General features: G+C 43.2%; 1 protein-coding gene across 1 annotated transcript; it reads right to left on the bottom strand.

The window, feature by feature from the left end:
* Nucleotides 1-7,379: 7,379 nt before the first annotated feature.
* On the bottom strand, nt 7,380-17,022 carry leo1 (LEO1 homolog, Paf1/RNA polymerase II complex component). Its single transcript, XM_068731013.1, has 14 exons — nt 16,914-17,022; nt 15,589-15,740; nt 13,640-13,923; nt 13,250-13,458; nt 12,869-12,973; nt 12,618-12,712; nt 12,098-12,246; nt 11,825-11,909; nt 11,646-11,740; nt 11,411-11,545; nt 10,325-10,460; nt 8,218-8,410; nt 7,985-8,082; nt 7,380-7,718 (listed from the first exon to the last, which is right to left on the bottom strand). The coding sequence occupies exons 1-14, from the start codon at nt 16,969-16,971 to the stop codon at nt 7,575-7,577; spliced, it is 1,938 nt and encodes a 645-aa protein (XP_068587114.1). The 5' UTR covers nt 16,972-17,022; the 3' UTR covers nt 7,380-7,574.
* Nucleotides 17,023-19,756: the final 2,734 nt, after the last annotated feature.

Here is a 19,756-nt window from a genome sequence, read left to right as displayed (position 1 = left end):
GTCTATTTGGCACACATGGGCGAAATCTCCACTCTCCCAGCCAGTTTATTTACCTACTCAAACAGGAGTTGGGCGGGGAGAGTGGGTTAAACAGTGATAAGGGCCAGAGGGTAAGGATGGGTAAAAAAAAGTTCCAGAAAACCACAGAGAACGAAGAAAGGAAATAAAGAAATGAGAAGTACAGTGACGACGAGACCAAAGGGCTGACACAGAGCTCCAGTCAGGTCCCGGGGGCAATTCTTATTTGCAGTGAGACACATTGCATGTCCCCTAACACGACTAATGCTGCTGCGTCCTGACTTCCTTGTTGCTCTACAGTATAGGCCATTACATATCCAGCAGCCTGCTGCAATAAGGATGCCATTTACGAACAATTAACAGCAAAGAAAACAGTATAGCTGCACACCAGAGACACACAGCAGACCTTATGTGAGGGTGTTCTTCATGTAGATAAAGAGTGTACTGTACGATTGATTGCGCACTGCAGCAGCAGACATAAAGGGACTTCTGAAAATGAGAGAGAGAGGGAGAAGTGGGAAGACGGTGGGAAAACGAAAAATGAACTGAAAGCAACTGTTGGAGACCACAGACAGCGATGAGTGGACACAGACACACACACACACACACACACACACACACACACACACACACACACACACACACACTCCTAAAATCATAACCAGATTGTATAATGCCCTCTCAGCTGGAGGCCTGTTTTGAGCAGGGGAAAGGTGTTAGCTCCTCTCTGCAGCAGCAGCCCTCTCCACTGCAGGGTGATTTCATAACCGCAGTCTAGAGCAGATAAAGACAACAGAGACCTGACCAGACCATCAATCATCAACCAATCAAAACAGACATCTAGATGAAAGAGTCCCAAAGGGGATATAAATGTTACCTCAGTGCTGTCGCTAGACCAGGGATGAAGAAATAAAACATCACTGTTTGCTCTGATGCTTTAGAGTTGCAAATGTGTTCCAGACGATCGAGGACATCGCGCCAATGTGGCATCAACTGTTGCATCAAATCGAAGCAGTCAAATCAAATGCTGACAGCGTCTCGCCTCGTTTGCGTAACGCACTGTGGAACATGAGTGACTATTTCAGACGTCTTCAGATCTGTGTCAGTCTTTCTCTGACATCAAAGGTACTGTGGTGGGACACCAGTTCAGATTAATCAAACTTCCTCTGTCCCAAACTAGGCAGCAAAGTGAAGCTGGTTTCCAGGCAACCCAGGAATCAATTAACTGATCACTCAACCAAAATCTGTGCAAATGCAAAGATTGTACATTTGTCTATTATCCTGCTCTGAATGCAGACAGGCAGACAGACAGACAGACACACAGAGAGAGAGAGAGAGAGAGAGAGAGAGAGAGAGAGAGAGAGAGAGAGAGAGAGAGAGAGAGAGAGAGAGAGAGAGAGAGAGAGAGAGAGAGAGAGATCTTGGCACGGTGCTGTCAGGCCGGTTAGATAACTGAAGGTCAGAAGGAGGGTGTAATGTACTGTGAGTCGCACCAGGCTCTGAAATACCACAGGCCCGGGGGGACTGGGCGAGCTCTCTCGGCCCACACCTGACCTCAGCACCTATTTCATCCTTCGCTCACAACACTCTTCTCATTTCATAACCTCGTGGTTTTCCCCCATTCTCCATGACATACCCATCCTATGGTTGGTGTGTATCCTCCACTTTCTTATTTTAACCCCTTAAAACAACACTGACCTCCCATTGGCCTAGTGAGCAAACCGATGCAGAGTGTGTTGGTAGAGTCCATGCTTTTACTTTTGAGAGCCTGCGGACTACTTTGTTCCCTTGAACACCCGTCTAACTGGTTCCAGGTTGTGACTCTGTCATAATGCAGGCTGTTTGCTGTTATAGAACTTTATTGTGGAGATCGCAACCACATTTTCCAAAGATACCAATTATTTCTGGCTAATATTTGGAAATCTGTGCATTAAATGATGCATATACAAGACACCTATAATATTTCTATGAAATATAAAAGGAATAGCGCAGCCATAAAAAGACACTTCATGACCTTCTACACTACAGAGGAATGCTGAAGATATGACATGTCAACATGACTGACCCACTTGGGGCCCGTTTATGCCACACCTGATGTCCCGTGATATCCTCCATGTCAAGCTGTTTGCACAAGATGCAGGCATAACCCCTGGGGCTCCATGTTTACTCTGTGTGAACTCACATGTCCCGTGTTAACCATTTCTCCCCGAGCAACCAGCTAGACTATTTTTATAAATGGCATTATTAGATTGTACTGATTTACTGTATTCATTGGTTGTGGTTGTGCTAGTTTTAACTACTTTATACAAAGTTTAGTTCAGTCTAGTGGTACACAACCTACGAGTCTGGACCCCTCCAGTTTGTCACAAGATACATCTAATGAGGTAAAAGAGAAGAAAAAACAAAGTTCTGATACACAAATTATAATTCATATTTTGGACTTTTCTCTGATCTCTGCTGTTTTTGTGAAATATTGGATAGTATTACCTCTTTGGGCCTAAAGCTGTTATTTAAATGAAACCACCTGAAAGGAAGTGCAAACAACTCAGACATCTTCAACATAACAACAGGTCCTTTCAAGAAACCGCTTCTCTTGTAAGGGGCAAAGTCAAAAAGGTTTGGAGTTTAATCTTTAACAATGTATTTCACAAGCTGATGTGTGTGTGTGTGTGTGTGTGTTTTAAGTAAAAAAAAAGAAAAAAGAAAACCTAATCTGAAAAGTAACAAGTAACTATAGCTGTCAAATAAATGGCGTGGGGTAAAAGGGACAGTATCTCCAACTGAAGTGGAGTAGAAGGTGAACCTGAACCTGGATTCAAATATTGTCGTTTTAAAAAGTCACCAAGCCTGTTATTACCATCCTGTACTTACATGTAAGCACATAGTGTGACAAACCAAAACTGTGTTTTTATATTCATGCGTTGTAATAGAAGGAAATGAGTAGGGTAGATAGACAGATGCAGGTGCCACAGCTGTGCCACAGAGGGTCACCTTGCTTGTTTGGTTTTTTTCATCTGTTTTTGGAAACACTTGAGTGTAATCTGTGTGCAGAGCAGCTCACAGCTGAAGGTAACCCGTTGTTTACAGATTAAGCCCGTTCCTACGGCAGAACAAGCTGACCCAAATCGTTGAGGTCAATTGTTACAGTCATGTTTATGTGGATGTGCGTGTGAATGATGCACACCTGCTTGTGCGTAAGGGAAAATGTTCCCGCTAAGGCCCTCGCTGCAGCCTCTGGCCCAGTGTCATGTGTGAGTGTTGGAAGATCCTGTGGAGAGAGTGGAGTATTGTGTTTCTATTTTATTTATTAGCCTCTTATATAAGCAGCAGCAGGGGGAAGGGACACACTGAGACAGGGGTAAAGGGCACCGAGCTATGAAATACAGTCAGGGTACACAGAGTTATACTGGTAGGATTAAGTGAACAAAAGAGATTTAACAGATAGAAAAAAAACGAGTCTGTGAAATGAAATGGGAACGACACAGAAGACAAAAAACACTATATTTTAAGTTTAGTTAAAAAAAGATAGTATTTCCTCCACAAGTGTGTTCCTGTAACCATCTAATAAAGCTGAACAATAACTTTCCAATCATTCAGTGTTCATTTCCAGTTAACACCACTTCCTCTCTGAAGAGGGTCTGCAGGGACAACTTACTCCATTTGTATTGCAATTTAACAAGTCCAACACCGAAAACAAATATTGCTCTATTGAGACAAAATATAAAATACAAAATAAGAAAATATAATACAAAATATCTAATCATCCATTAAGAGAAGGTAGAAGAAAAAGAACAGAACATATTTTTTTGTCTAATAAACAAATTTCATGTAGCGGGTTAGAATATGATACAAAAAACATTAGTAAAGTTTGATGTTCTGATTCAATTCTTCAGCATCAAACTTTGACTAACAAGGCAATGTTATAGATATGATGCATCCCATAAGGAAACCAAGGAATGAGTCAAGGACAGAATATATTATATTATATTACCTGTGGATCTAAACAGTTGTACACGTGTAGTATCTGAATACAACCAGGGCTTCAGTGCAGGCAAACAAAGAGGAGGCTGAGACCAGTACCTGGCCGAACACTGACCCGGCCGCTCGGCTCCCCTCGGGCCTAATTGGGAGAACACTGATGCCAAGTTACCCCTGAACAACACTCAGCCGCGTTTTGGTGTGTGTGTGTGTGTGTGTGTGTGTGTGTGTGTGTGTGTGTGTGTGTGTGCGTGTGTGTGTGCCTGCAAGGCTCTAGGAATAGAAAAACATACCCTCCCTGCTTTGCTTTGACGCTGCCTGTGCTTCTTTTACAGAAAATGCAAAGTCATGGAGTTCAGGTTCAGGCTGGATGGTGGGAAAACGGGGTATCTGGGAGAAAGAAGTGAGAAAGATGAGATGAAAGGAGGCGAAAACAACAAAAAAAAGAGGGTGAAATGCTGCAGCCCTACCCTCTGCCTCATCCCCCGTCAGTCAGTGCTGACTGTGTGTGTAGCAGTGCCCCCCCCCCCCCCCCCCCCCGCTCCTCTCCTCCTGTTCCCTCCCTTCCCCACTCCTTACTGTGTGGAATTGGGTTTACATAACCCACTGCAGTCTGAGATAACGCAGCACACCACTACTGACGACACCTTCTCTTTTCAGGCAACAACGACACACAACATTTGCATAAACATTCACAGTATGTGCTTTATATAGCTTAGCATGTGCTATGCTTCTGCTCAGTGCCGTGGGCCGCATAAAAATACACATACAAGCACGTGCACGCACACACACGTACACACACACACACACGCACACACACACACACACACACAGACCAGTCCTGGGTAGATTTACAAAAAGCTAATGCCGCATGGTACAACTCGGCCTCAGCTTTAGTCGCACAGCAACCTCATTGCAGACAAGCAGCTTCATTATGACTTTTCAGGGAACTGCTCTCTGATTCCACACACTCAGAAAACACCAAAGGCTCTTTTAAACAATGCTGTCCTGACAGAACCTCTCTCATAACAAGCCTCTACCGTGCACCACAGCATTCAAGGAGTCTTTGATACTTTTCCCCATACTAACAGTAGTCTGTGGCCACGACAATGCAGTGTGTGTGTGTGTGCGGCACAGAGAGGTCATTATCAAGAGAGAGAATGCAGTCAATTTATGTAACTCTTACTTAATCACTTACTTAGTGTTTTTTTTAACCAGTTTTATATTCTGGGTAGCTACAGCTAGCTCTGTCTGGACAGGGCTGGGTAAGAGGTCAGGTACAAGAGTTATCTATCTCAGGGAACCCAGTTAAATGTTCCGCTGTGTGTGTGTGTGTGTGTGTGTGTGTGTGTGTGTGTGTGTGTGTGTGAGAGAGCGAGACACTGTGCGTCATTCTGGCTGATGAACTTGAATCAGTAACCTGTTGTTCTCTACATTCCCCTTTCACTCTGTAGCTCAAAAGGGATCAGGTCACAATACCTCCCCCAACGTCACTTGATTCTAACAACTAGAGCACTGACGCACCTGAACATTCTTCCAATTTTTACTTTTAAATATTTGGCAATCACATCACACAGTAGGTTTTGCAATACGCTATTGGTTTTTTTTTCATTTTGAAGCAGGTTTTGGCTGAAGTACAAAAAAAAAAACTTTTTAAACATGTTCGTACATAATAAATAAATGAAGTAAAAAGGTGTGGCCAGGTGTGTCTGCAACGACTGCTGCTTTATTGGGTGATTGAATGAATACAACCCCCGTCTAAACACTAATGAGCTGTAAGGCGTTGTAAAATACACTTTGTTCAAAGTCAAAAACAAGCGCCGATGTATGTGGTCAATCAGCTAAAAGTTGTCATATAAGAAACATCATACAATCTTGCCAAAAACAAAATTACACTCACCAAGCTGTCTTCCCAGACACACTGTCCATTCCATTTAGCTGTTAGCCAAACACAACGCAAACTCTTATCCCCCCACTGTGGGCGCCCCCGTTGCTGGGCAGGGGCCTGTTAAGAGTAGTGAGTGAGGAATCAGCAGGCAATCAATGGCAGTAGAAGGTAATAAAAGGTGTTTTGAGAAAGAGTGAGTCATCGCAACCACAAGAGCTCCTTGAGCATGCAGCCATAACTGGTCACCCAAAATATTATGAAATTTGCTGCAGCAGAATGCGAGATTAGCTGTGGACGGACACCGAGGTGCACCCCCTCACACACACACACTTACTCACACGACTGATCCCCCTGGCAGAGATATGAAAAAATATTTATATATATTAATTTTTTAACCACTACAGATCATTAGCAAGTAGCTTCACATTATATGCTCATAAAGTATTTTTTAGCATGGCTCCATGGATGGCAGTCTGTTGTCAGTCCTCCAATGTGGTTCTGACAATATCTTATTGGATTTATGACATGTACTGATATTTCTGGTCCCCAGAGGACTATAAAGTGCCAATACGCTCACTAGCTAAACCAAGATAGTGAACATTATACATGTTAGCATGGTAACATTAGCATTTAGTTCAAAGCACCACTGTGCCTGTAACATTACCCACAGCCTCACAGAGCTGATAGTGTGGCTGTAAACTGTCTTGTTTTGAGTACATTTTGCATTTCACATTTTGATTTAATGTCATAGACAGGCAATTAGTGCTGAATATATTCATCTATAAATAATGAAGGGAAATACAACAGTCCAAAAATATAACTCAAATCGTAACAAAATAAAGATAGGGTTACTTTGTTTTCTGGTTCTTGTTGGAAAGCTATCAAGTTAGTGTCAAAACTCTGTCAATTCAAATGAAGGATTTGTTGGACAACTGACCAATATTATCAGCTGTGTCTTCTAGTGGCTGTTTGCAGAGGCAGGGTGATGAGAGTGAAGGCGAGGTAGAAAATGGAGTGGGGACCAATGCCAACTTGTATTTATAAGACCCATAGCTCCCAGCTAGGCCTCTTCTTCTGTTTCCTGCCTGGGCTGGAGGAGGATCTTCTCTCGCAGTATTACTGCTCCCACATCCCGTTCTCTGGCCTCTGCTGTCAAGTGGGTTTAGTTGGTTGTTTTAACACCAGTTGAGATTTGTCCCCCAACCACCCTCTCCAGTTGTTTCCCCAAGGGCACATTCTCATCCACATGAACTGCAAAGTTGGCAAACTGGTCAAACGTCAAATATGTGTTTCGTTATGTGAGCAAGCGACAGTTGGCGTTACGCTATTTACCCAATTTATTCTCAAATCAACCTACTGCACTTATCCCATTAACCTCCGTTTTGTTTGTAAACTGGACTACGCAGCACGTTTCATGGACTCACAGCAGCGCGAGTCATGCTTATGAATCATAACAATGAAGATGATAACAAAAGCGGCCACGGGAAACTTTCGTTACATAAGACAAACATTTCTTTATTTCTCACCTTTTCTGTACACAACATAAACAAGCAAACACACAATCGCACTCACCCACACTCAGGTCTTAAAAAAATATACAAAACAAAATATGGCTGTTTATATGCCATGTGGGCTGAGCACTGATAATACAGTGGAATGATTAAAAAAAAAAGAAAAAAAAAAAAAAGAATTATTCATCATCCTCTTCCCCCTCTTCCCGCTCTTCTTCCTCTTCCTCCTCCTCCTCTTCATCGCTGATCACATATTTCTTGGCCTTCTTGGTGGCTACTTCCTCGTCGTCCTCGGCCTTTCTCTTGCCTGATCCCTCGCCCTCCTGCACAGAACAGAACAGGACAGGATGACGCTCGGATGCTGACAGCAGCAGACATTCAGTACTGTCAGTTTGTCATGTTACAGTTGCATTTTGTGTTGGCAGTGCTGTCAGTGCAGAATTAAGTGCATGCTCATTCAAAATGACTTGTATTCCTTGTTCCTGTTCAGTTCACATGAACAAGGTTACAAGTTGTCTTTTTTTTTTTAAGCTCCCCGATGAACTGCGTCACACTGCCCCCCGTCGGTCCAACAGGATACTACACCCACCTCATCGCTGTCTAGCTTCTTGGCCTTCATCAGCCTCTGGGCCTTGTCATCATCAGAGCCTTCATCACTGTCGGATGAATAGATCCTCGCTCGCTCCTCTGGATTGGGTCGAGAGGAGGCCAAACAAAAAAAAAAAAAAAGGGGGAGGATATTAATTAGAACTCAGTGACTTCATAAAACCCTCGTGAGAAATAATAATGAAAAAGAGAATGTGACCGTCTATTCGTCCGCACCTCTCAGGCCTCCTCCTCCCTTGTATTTGCTCTTGATGGCTGCCAGGCTGATGGCTTCCTCGCCCTCCTCCTCGTCATCGTAGCGGTCGGGCTCCAGGTAGCTGCTGCTCAGGCCTCTCTGGTGCTGCTTCTCCCTCATCCTCCTCTGCTGGGACTCTCTGCGGATGGAAGCTCGCAGCCTCTCCTCCTCTTTCTGCCGGGAGACGCACCAGTGGGAATTACTTCAAGCACCGGCTTTCAGTGTGACATTTTGTTTCTAGCTGGTAATCTTAGTGCATAATACATGTGATAAGAAATTCCCTGTACGGTCCTTCTATTATGGTTGTGGATAAAGATTTCAGTCATTTGTCTTATTGTAAGATGGTGATATGGTTGTCACATACACACACACATATATATATATATATATATATACATACATACATATATATATACACACACAGACACACACGTGTGTGTGTGTGTGTGTGTGTGTGTGTGTGTGTGTGTATATATATATATATATATAAAACAAAAATGAACACTATATTTGGAGAAGTAGGATATATCGTAACTAATTAACAGGTTTGGCTTCGTCAGGCTCACCGCTTCAATTTAGGCTGCAATATTTGTAATAATTATCAAATAGCTAAAACAGATTATATATGATAACGGTATTATAATATTGATATATGATGAGGTTTTCAGCCACAATTGAAGTATAAGTTTCAATTGTGTATTTTTCACTTAAATATTAACCTACATTAACCATATACTATTTGCGCTATCATTGTACAGTACATATTCAGAATATATGTAAAATGTCAGTATGGATCAAGTGGTTCAAGTTTCTTGTCTTAGAGTTAAGTCTGGTATTTATGGTTTTTACTGTACTTTGTTTCATAGCGACCTCCTTGAGTACCTATATCCTGCTTATTGTTTTGTGATTAATAAGTGGGCTGCTGTAACAAAGCCATTTCCTACTGGGATTAATAAAGTATCTTAAAGCTCAAGGCAGTGAAAAGGAAGGAAAACAGAGAGTGGGATTACATTTAAAAAGGTCTGGGGCTACACTGAAACTCGAGTTGTTGCAAGTGCAGAGGGTGCAACATGTTATTCAGTTTAACGCACCACAATGAGAGCGCTAAACCCAAAGACATGAAACAGGTTAAAAGAAGCAGTTCTGTGTCAAGTTTGGCTTCCAATCTGCTGGTGCTAGTTAACCAAAATGCCTTTAAGTCACCCCCCCCCCAGCTGAATATGCTGTACTTTGAAGAACGAGCTGTTTGTTGGCTCTTTCCAACAGTGTTTAAGATGTCCGTTGGGGGGGGGGGGGGGGGGGGGGGGGGGGGGGGGGGGGTTCAACCTTTTGTTGTGGATTAATGCCAGTACAAATGCAACCGGCAAGTACGATTGCAAATGACGAGGAAAGTCCCGATATTAAGCTCCTACCCCGCCTTAAAGGGCATTAATATAGCAGCAAACAACAATTTGCAATGGAAAGAAATATAATAGCGGAGTAACGTCTACCTCAGCAGAGAACTATGACAACTGTTGACATGGCCAGGCCGGCTGCGCATGCTTTCATGTTAGTGCATGTGAGCACTGCCCTCATACGGCGGTTACAGTTGACAACACCGTTACGTTACAGATCACGCTGAAATCAGACTACATTGACACATATAGTGATTACAAAGCATGTAGGCAAAATCTGGCACGTGAGAACACTCGCTATCAAAGTTGTGTTTTTAAGGTTAAAACAACCACAGTAGCCCAATGCGTGTAGTCATACAGCCCCAGTTGAGCGCTGAGCACAGTGAAACTACAAATGATGCTATCAGCAGTACTTGTTATTGTTGACAGTAGATACATAACCAGCACCCCCCCCCCCTCCAGATTTGCTGACACTATTTCCATTTCAGTGACCACAGAGTAGCCCCATTATGCAAAGCGCGTCAGGTTATGTCTTCATAATCCTACAAATTTCCCCGCTGTGGGACTAATAAAGGATAAATGTGCATAATGCTGGTCAACAGCTGGCCTCATGCCTCCGTCCCTGAGGCAACAAAGTAATTCTCAAACAGGAAGGAGGAAAGACGAGCAGAGGGGCACAGGTGGACGGAGCTACCTTGATCATTTCATTGCGATGCGACTCGGGATCTCGTCCCGCCATGGGAAGGATTCGGATCTTCTGCGTCTTGGAGCAGCGGTCGGCCAGAGACAGGGTCATCTTCCTGTGGGTGGCGCTGTCTGTGGAGTGGGGCCTGGAAATACAGAGGAAACATCATTTCAGGTTCAAGGTGTGTATTTCCCAGCACTGTTAGCAAGCAAACATGGTTGTAACCAATGTAGGTTCATTGCAGATGTTTTATGAGGAAGGAAATTCATTCAACATATTGGTCTGCTCAATGACACACACACAACGTTGTGCTGAGAAACGCAAACATATGTGTTTGTTTTCAGGATAGCACCCACACCTCCGAGCATCACACACCTCAGACGTCCTGCCTCAGCTTAGTCCTTTCTAATAAAATGGCTCAATTTTACTCAACAAGAAAGAACTACAACCCTAAATTATCAGCTCTTTTGTCACATTAGAGATATTTTTGCAACATGTTTGCTAATTGTTTTTTAGCTTAACCTACAACTAACTCATGATCCGAGACCACTGGAAGCCAATTGAAAGCATGAACATGTTGCAGTGATACGGATCATTGGCAAAACTAAATCAGCCTACACTGTGTATCAATCCTGCTTGAATGTTTCTGTTCTATTAATTTGCCTCTTGAAAAGAAAAACGCTGTGTCCTAACAATTTGTACCCTGAGCAGCTTCAGCTCTAATCAAACTCAAAACGGCGCTCTGATGATATTACACAACCAGAACAAATGGTAATGTCCTGTCTGGCAGCGTGGACGGCTTTTGTGCATGAAAGCAGCTTTGGCCAGTGTCCTATTTGTCCCATGTGGTCTGAGGAGACAGAACATCCAGGTGGACTTGGGGGCCGCTAAGAGGCTTACCCACTTCTTATTGGGAGAAACCTGGGCAGCTTGCACGAGGTGATCCAGGACTTACAGCATAGAGTACATATCTGAATGAAACAAGGCTGCTATTGTTGTTGTTTGGAATCAGAGGCAGCATGGGGCTGATTTAGTGCATGTACGTCTTCGTGGCAGCCTGTCCCTAATCACGACAACGGCACGTCACTGCGTTACCTGAATGTGAGCTTGGTTTTGAACACGGCCTGTCCCTGCAGTCCAGTGCCCTGCCGGATGAACAGGTGGTTGTGGTCTCCCTGGAGAGGAGCTTTGTAAACATCAAACACTTCATTCCCCAGGTGGAGGGACATGCTGTGGCAAGGGGAAAAAAAAGAAAAAGACATTTAAAACCATAGAGCGTAAAGCGCATGTCCTGTACACAGCGTAGTACCCAACTCGACAAAACACACACCTCCCATCGGACCATTTGACAATGCGCGCGTTGCTCTCCCGCGCCTCGTTCCCCTCCTCGTCTTTCTTGGCTCGCCAGCGAATGGTATTCTCAACCTGTGAGAGACAAGGAGGAGACTCTGGTCACTGTCTTGATAAGCTGGTCCAACAACAAACACACACACGACGTGGACTACACACCTTCAGCTTGAGCCTGGTCCGTCCCTCTTCATCCAGCATCTCTTCATCCTCAAATTCATCCTCATAGTACTGAGGATCAAAGGGTCTATAAAAGGATGAAGACAATCTAAATGAGTATCCCTTAAAGTTAGAAAAGAGATTTTATGCTCATCAAGACCTCACAGAGATAGCTGAACACTCCAAAATATTCCTCTCCTCATCCGGTTTCCTTCTCTTTAGAGCTCATCAAGTACAAGATGTGCTTGTATTGTATATATTGACGATGGTTCTGACCTGGGCTCCACAGACAGGAAGTTGGGCAGCTTGACAAAATAAAGGTCAGATCCCAAGTCTGTGCTGACTTTTGGGATCTCTACTTCGATACGGGTTTCGGGCGCATGCTCCTCTTCTGCATGCTCCCCCTCCATCCCGTCCTCTGCATCCTACACACACACACACACACACACACACACACACACACACACACACACACACACACACACACACACACACACACACACACACACACACACACACACACACACACACACACACACACACACACACACACACACACACCAGAGAGGGAGAGGAAGAGAATCGTTCAAAAAGCACTGTATGATTCAATGACCCATGATAATAGGGATCAGCTCAGAGAGGCTTAGCAAGAGGCTCCGAGAAAAAGAGATTTGGTAACTCTTATGATATTAAAAAAAAAAAGAAAGAAAAAAAAAAAAGAAAGGATTGGGCACAATCAAAGAGGCTTGAGGATCAGTGGAAGAAAGAGACAGGGAGCAGGAGGACAGACACATACCAGGGGCTGTCCCGGGGTCGGAGGCTTCTCTGCATCGCTGTCTGAAGAGATGTCGTCTGCCTCTCCAAACAGGTCGTCTGCTGCCGTCTTCTTTACTGCGAACAGTACGGAACAAGGACTACTTTAAAGTACACGAGAGCGGTAAAAATGACAACTTCTGCTGCACCTAATAAAATGAACACTTTTTGTTTGAATTGTAGAGAATACTGTGAAGCGACGAGGTCAAGGTTTTTGCTCAAACAGTTTCTTACCTTTCTTTGTTCCGACATCGCTGTCTGAATCTGAATCATATGCGGCTTTCGCTTTGGTTTTCTGTCTGAGGAAATCATCTTCACTGTCACTGCCCTTTGCAGACTCTGAAAAACAAAAATCACAACAGTGGGTGAAGCGGTGGAATTTCCACATGACAGTATGGTGTAAACTTCTTGCTTAAATGAAAAAGCATCAGAAAAGTGAAGAGAAAAACAAATCTATTCATCTAAAGAGTGCTGAGATTAACCTCAGGACCACATTTTCATATATGGCCCTAATCCTTCTCCACAAAATCCAATGCGTCAGGAATATCACGGCCGGCCAGCTCCAGTTCACGGACAACACTCCCCTCCACCTTTTACATCAGACCCGAGGAGTACCTGACTTCCTGTTCCTCGGCCCCTCGTCGTCAGAGTTCTCTCTTTCTTCATCAGAGTAATGGCGTTTCTCCTCCTCATCCTCCGACTGGTCGCTCTTAGCCCCTCCTTCCCACTTCTCATCATCCGACTGGTTCTCCCTGCCAGAGGCTTCTCCATCGGATTGAGGGGTGCCCGGCCCCGACTGCGGAGTCGCAGGACCACTGTGCACGCTGGATTCAAACAAACGCAGTGGAAGAAATATATCAAGAAATTAAAATCTGGTCAACAAAGGAAAGTTACATTTGATTTATGTCAGCTGGGCACTGTAGTTTTACTAAACTGGGGTAAATAGTGCATCTGTTGGGGTCCGCTCTGGCATCGGGTCACCTCAGTTTAACAATGTTGGCGTACCTTCTGTCCGACCGGACGCTGCCCCTCTCAGAGCGAGGGCTCCCTTCTCCAGACATCCCGCTGCCAGCCGGACTTCCCGCATCCGACCGGCGGCCCGCATCCTCTTCGTCTTCGTCCCGATGGCCGCGCTCTGAGCCGCTGTGCTGCTCTGCATCGGAGTGGTCGTTGTCCCGCTGCTCCGAGTGCATGCTGGCGTCCGACTGGTTCCCCGACCTTTCCGACTGGTTGTCGCTGCCGCTGTGTTGACTGTGTTGCTCGTCCTCACTGTCGTCTCCAAACAGCTCCTGTTGGGTAGAAGGAAAAGAGAGCAGGTTTGTGAGAGAGGCGGAACCAATGGGCCTCATGCAAGAACCACTCGTACCAACGGTCTCGTTCTTTAAGTTGTTTGTACGAGTGATTTAGGAGAACTTTCACGTATTTTGAATTTTCTCTTCTCACAATCTACGAGTGGTCCAGACCTGTCGCAGGAGACCAGCGCAGTTAGTCTGCTGTTACCCAAGCCTACGTTTTCATTAATGGATGAATATTTCATTACTTTGAAGCAATTTTGAGTTTTTAAACCCAAATAAATTACACTTCATAGTTATGTTGACATTATCCTGTTTGACTCTGCAATTTGAATTATGTGAGGTCATAGATTGCTTTGCTGTGGAGACGATTTTTTGATATTGAACCATTTCTTCTTTAGTTCAGGGACAGTACGACCTTCAGGTGACACGACATTCCTTGGATTTTCTGGCTGCTGACGCTGGTAAAAATCATAGACTTTCCATTATCATTCTCCAAAAGCAGAACTTCAATATAGGTCATATGGAGCAGTTACTAGACGACCCTCTTAACCCAGTGAGCCACGGACACAGATCTGTGAATACATGATATAATAGACAATAACAGAATAGAATTACACAGATTCAGTCTTATTGTGGTTATAAAAATGTTATTTATACTGTTGGATTGATGCTAGACCGCCTCCTTAAAACAGGTGTGTGTTGCATAATTTTTTTTATCTCCGTCAAAATGCAGTCTTAGAAAGGCTAAACACCATTGTGTTAGTGAATTTTGAAAATGATTACATCATTCTTTTTTCAATTCATATTGACTTCTGGACTTTAACACGCTCTGGAGTTATTGGAAAAGGGCGAGTCGGTAACAATCCTGTACGCAGCCGCCACTGTAATCTAATTCTACAAATAGTAGAATACTAATTATACTAGTGTAGCCGGATTTTTATCAAATAAAGTTTCCACCTATTGGGTCCAGCTTATAAGATATGAAAGTATTAATGCTCTGAATTATTACAGCCTATTTATATTTTATTTTGTCTCATGTCTTTTTCACACTGCCAGGGTTGCAGCTGAAGGAATAAGGCCAAAATATTGTCACACACGCCATAAGAATCTGCAACACATTCATTTAATGGAATACACAATATAATCGAATCTATTGTGCTCTAGATAGGGAAGTGATATTATAAATCTGTTAATGTATGCATTATCACGCAATTTATTGCCAGCTGGCCTTTCTGCATTTTCACTTCCTAATACAGGGCCCTGCTGTGAAAGGGTAGGGTTTACATGCTGCTAGGGAAAAAAAACACAGCTGTTCACAAGCTAAATTTCAATTTAGGAATTTTTTTATTTATTTTTTCCCAATCTGTCTGAGTGCAAAGTGTACTTTTCAATCGGTCCAGATTTATCTTTTAAGCTGATTTATTCTTTTAAGAAAGAAAAAATAAATTAAACATACTAAAATGTATTTTGGGTGAGGGCAAATTCAATGGTCAGAAGAATCCTCAACATATCTCAGTGTGTCTGCTGTTAAAACATTTCCCTAATTATTTTTGCAATATAGTGCAACATGTAATAAGATTTCCTGATAAAACGAGCGTCGTCATCAGTCAGTCTCTCTCACACACACACACACACACACACACACACACACACACACACCTTATTGATACTGGGTTTCCCCGCCTCCTGGCCTTCCTCTTCATCTTCATCATTCCGTTCCCTCTCACTGTCGCTGCCGCTCCCCGAGGCGTTGCTGGCAGATCGGGGGGGTCTCTCCGGCTCTGAGTCTGAACCGGAGCCAGAACCAGACTCTGAAACAATAGAGCAGACTATCTTTATTCTGGCACATAGCACAGCTCATCAGTTTACACACAGACATGCGCATTTCATTTTTAATTATTTTTTCTCTCTCACACAGTTCAACATCAATATCAATGGTTATTCTTAACACACTGCATGACACACTCTACATGGATCGCTCATTAGACTATAGGCAGATTTCACTCCTGTAAGGCAACAATAACATATCACATAAAGTTATGTGGGCATAACGTTACAGGATTTCAATGGCCAGAGAGGTGGAGGTGGCTCACATTGTATTTGTTGACCTGGAGTGCATTATGTTGACACCAAAGTACAACCTCATTAGTGAACACAGTTCAATGACTACTCATCTGACAGACTTTAATTTTACAGTTAACTTAACAGTTAAGTAACAACCGAGTATACACCATTAAAATGAAATATACTGTGATAAAGCATTGCTTCAATGTCGCCCACCACACTTCATACTGTGAAAGAGTTACATACTGGATAGAAGCATATTATTAGACTTTTAAATAAACATTGTTACTGAACTAGTGTTGGCATGGTATGAGATTTTGTTAATTATTTCATTTGGCAGCAGAGAAATGTGACTTATTTAAAGTTACAAACGTAAGGTTATTATTATATGTTAACGTTAAAGCCCGGTAAATGTCAGTGTAACGTGCTCTCTACAAAGATGTCCTTTAGCTAACGTTAACGATATCTGACCGATGTTTTCATTTTAAACTGCCAGTTTACTGATGAAAGGGACAAAGCTAAGAGCTGTGCTGAACAATAACGTGAACGCTACACATAATAACGAGAGCATGTGCGCGAGGAACACTTCACCGTTAATGATGTTACAGCGACTTCCAGCTCCGCTAACTATGCTAACTAATTAAAGCACAGCTAGCTTGTTAACGCTAGCTGAGAAAAAACAAACAAAAAAACACCAAACAACGAGCGTTAAATGGACATTCTTGCACCCGTTTCTGCGGGTTCTGCAGAAGCGGTTCTGAAACTAATAAGATATATCAGTGTGACGTTCAGGGTCCGGTTTTTCTAAAGATTATTGCGGCAATGCTAGCTTCTACTTAGCATCTGAAAAACCCTCGCTACCGCTAATATGCTAACTTCTTCCACGACTAAGACGGTCAACGGTTGAGAGACTTCGTTACCTCGCTGCTCATTGTCGCTGTCCCCATCGCTCCCGAACAATTCATCCATGTCCGCCATTTCTTCCAGACTGTAGTAAAAAATGTGACCCGCAGGAAATGATCGCCGGGGCTTCACGGAAAGGTTTCGTTTCCGAGTTCAAGACGAGGCGGACATATTGATGTAGTGAGCGTGGACGGCCACAAGGTGGCGGTACACACCACGGTAGAGTCAGGGCTCTGGTTGTCTCAACATAAAATCATGGATGCAGGTTATTATATAACATCCATGCATAAAATACTGAAACTTTCATTTTAATCACATTTTTTTTCATTTAAATATCTTTTTTGTATGCAGTATTACAAAAAAAAAATCATGTGCCACCTTAAGAGGTTAAGTTCTCTCTAATTAGGTTTATTTTGCAATATTTGATTTAAAATTACATTGCAATATTTTCCTATTTATAGAGAGTAATAAAGATGCTAAAAATCTATGTGGCAACTCGGTTTATGAGGCTGTAATTGGAGAGTAGCAAGTGATTCATATGTCATTTGTAAAGTATTATAAAGTACATTATGAAGTGGTACATCTCATTTGGGAAACAATTTCAGTCATTTGTTGCATTGCTCTATGCTTGTAATCAACTATGTGTTGGCACGTGACACACTTTGAGTGTCAATCATCAGTAGTAGCAGTGTGACGCTAGACTATGGTTCCCAATAGGAATATTATAATCTTATTGTGATGCCGTAATAGTTCTTTAAATTGTAAACTTTCCATCACAGACAAGACCGCAGAGAAGATTTCTAGAGCCAAGCCGTCGTATTTTAGCGCTGCTGAGTATTATTTTCCCACTGTGTACAGGGATTGCACCGGAAGTTTCACTTGGCAGAATGGGTTTGACATGAGGCTGAGATAACTTACTATTTTTAACACAAAAAGGAAGGAAATCTAATACTAGAGCGTCGCTTCGGCTGCTTTGTAATCTGTTTGTATTCATTGGGGCTATGCATGGCTCATCATGCGTCTTCAAATCCACCAACACTTCTTATACAAACAGAGATCTGTCTGCATTTTCTAATAATTACACTTATTTAGCCAAACAGCTGCATAGGTTCAGGCTCACAGATGCTCCTTACTTCTTCTCGAGGTGTTTTCAGTCAGGGCGATTACATAACCATGTCGGGTATGAGGACACCGTCACTGCTCTCTCGGTCCTGATAACATGTCAGCTCTCACCTCGAGGGGCTTCAGCAATGAAATCAGATAGGAGCTGGTGATTGTTTTATTTCTGTCTAACCCAAAATGAGTTGGTACGTTCAGTTTGCTTTCCTCTTAAATAAACCTATTACCAGTGGTATAGTAGTTTATTCAATGCTGTTTGTGAATACAGTACAATACGTGTGCCCTTCCCATTCTCTCCGCTCACTTGTAATCTGTGAGCCTTTGTTTACCGAGCCCATGAGGTCATGATAGAGAGGGACTGCTGAGAGCTTTTGTTCAGGACTGACTCACCACAGAGCAAATCATTCTGATGGAAAAACAACAGGTGAACATACCTGTTCAAGAACAGAGCCCCCTGTGTGTGAAAGCTGGCAGAGGAAGAGAGGGAGCGGGAGGGAAGAGGGGGCAGACAAAAGAGACACTGATTTAAAGTGTTCTCGCATGAATATGTCAGCGCTAACAGTTTTGGACACAAAGACTCAAGTTGATATCTGGAACTGTACAGCGTCTCTACGGTCTGTTTTTTTTTTCCCAGTTCATGTGAGGGCAACCGGAGTCGCCTCTGGAGTTGGAGTCCTTCCAGTCCAGTGATGTTTAAGCCTCGTCAGCATCATTGCCTGGGCTACACCTAATCCGACCTCCTAACCAGCAGCTGCGATAATATCACATCTCATCAGACGGCCCGTGTCAAGGAGAATATCATCCACTTCATACTCAGACTACTGATACTTGACAGTTTATTTCACTATAAGCTGGGTGCCTTGTTGTTTGAGGATGAGCGGTTTTAGGCGACCCATTAATATCCCCTTTAGACTCCCTCTTTTACGTCAAACTAAACATCATATTTATGGCAGGGCTCTCTGGACAGCAGCCTACAATAAAGACATGGACTAGAAGCTGTTGGTTCTAGTCTATTTTTTTTCTTCCGAATGCGGAGGAGCAGTGCCTATTAATAGCCACGGTCTGAGGGAACACTTGTACTGTACTTACATAAGCACACAACTGTATATTTCACTGTGAGATTCTTTTTGTTCCTCCTGGTGTGATTAAACCTGCTGTCCCTCGTCCTCCTGTGTTCTCACAGAGTGGAAACACTGGAGTCATTCACTGCAGCCACAGTCCACACTGCCAGCAGTGCCGAGTTTCTCTCTGACAGCAGCTCACCGCACAGGAAACCCAGAGAGGGATGGAGTCATATGCATGACATCATCTCTCCGGCATGTGCTAACAATCTGAAAAACTGGATCTGATTAAAGGGCGCATACGTAGACCACCTAGAGTACCTCCCAAACCAAACACACCATGTATTTCAACTTGAGATTTGGCCACGACCAGCTTTAAATCTTCCGTGGTTACACACACACACGCACACACGCACACACACACACACACACACACACACACACACACACAGTTTATTTTTCACTCATGCTAGCATCTGTTGGTCAGACGACCTGCTAAACTAATGACATCCCCGTCAGCCTTGACTTTACTGCATTTGAAAAACCGTTCTCTTTCTATCTAAATACACAAGAGATCTGCAAAAATAGTGGAGCTTGAAGTTCCATTGTTGGCCTCAATGAGAAAGAGCATAAGATATTCATGAAACTTTAAACGTGGATGATAATATATGCCGTGTTAA

Source organism: Cebidichthys violaceus, unplaced genomic scaffold (assembly GCF_023349555.1).
Source record: "Cebidichthys violaceus isolate CVI_PGR_0920_01 unplaced genomic scaffold, fCebVio1.0.p SCAF_5, whole genome shotgun sequence".
In the NCBI taxonomy this organism is placed as follows: domain Eukaryota; kingdom Metazoa; phylum Chordata; class Actinopteri; order Perciformes; family Stichaeidae; genus Cebidichthys; species Cebidichthys violaceus.
Note: the sequence above shows the minus strand (reverse complement) of the source record. Positions and strands in the feature narration are given on the sequence as shown.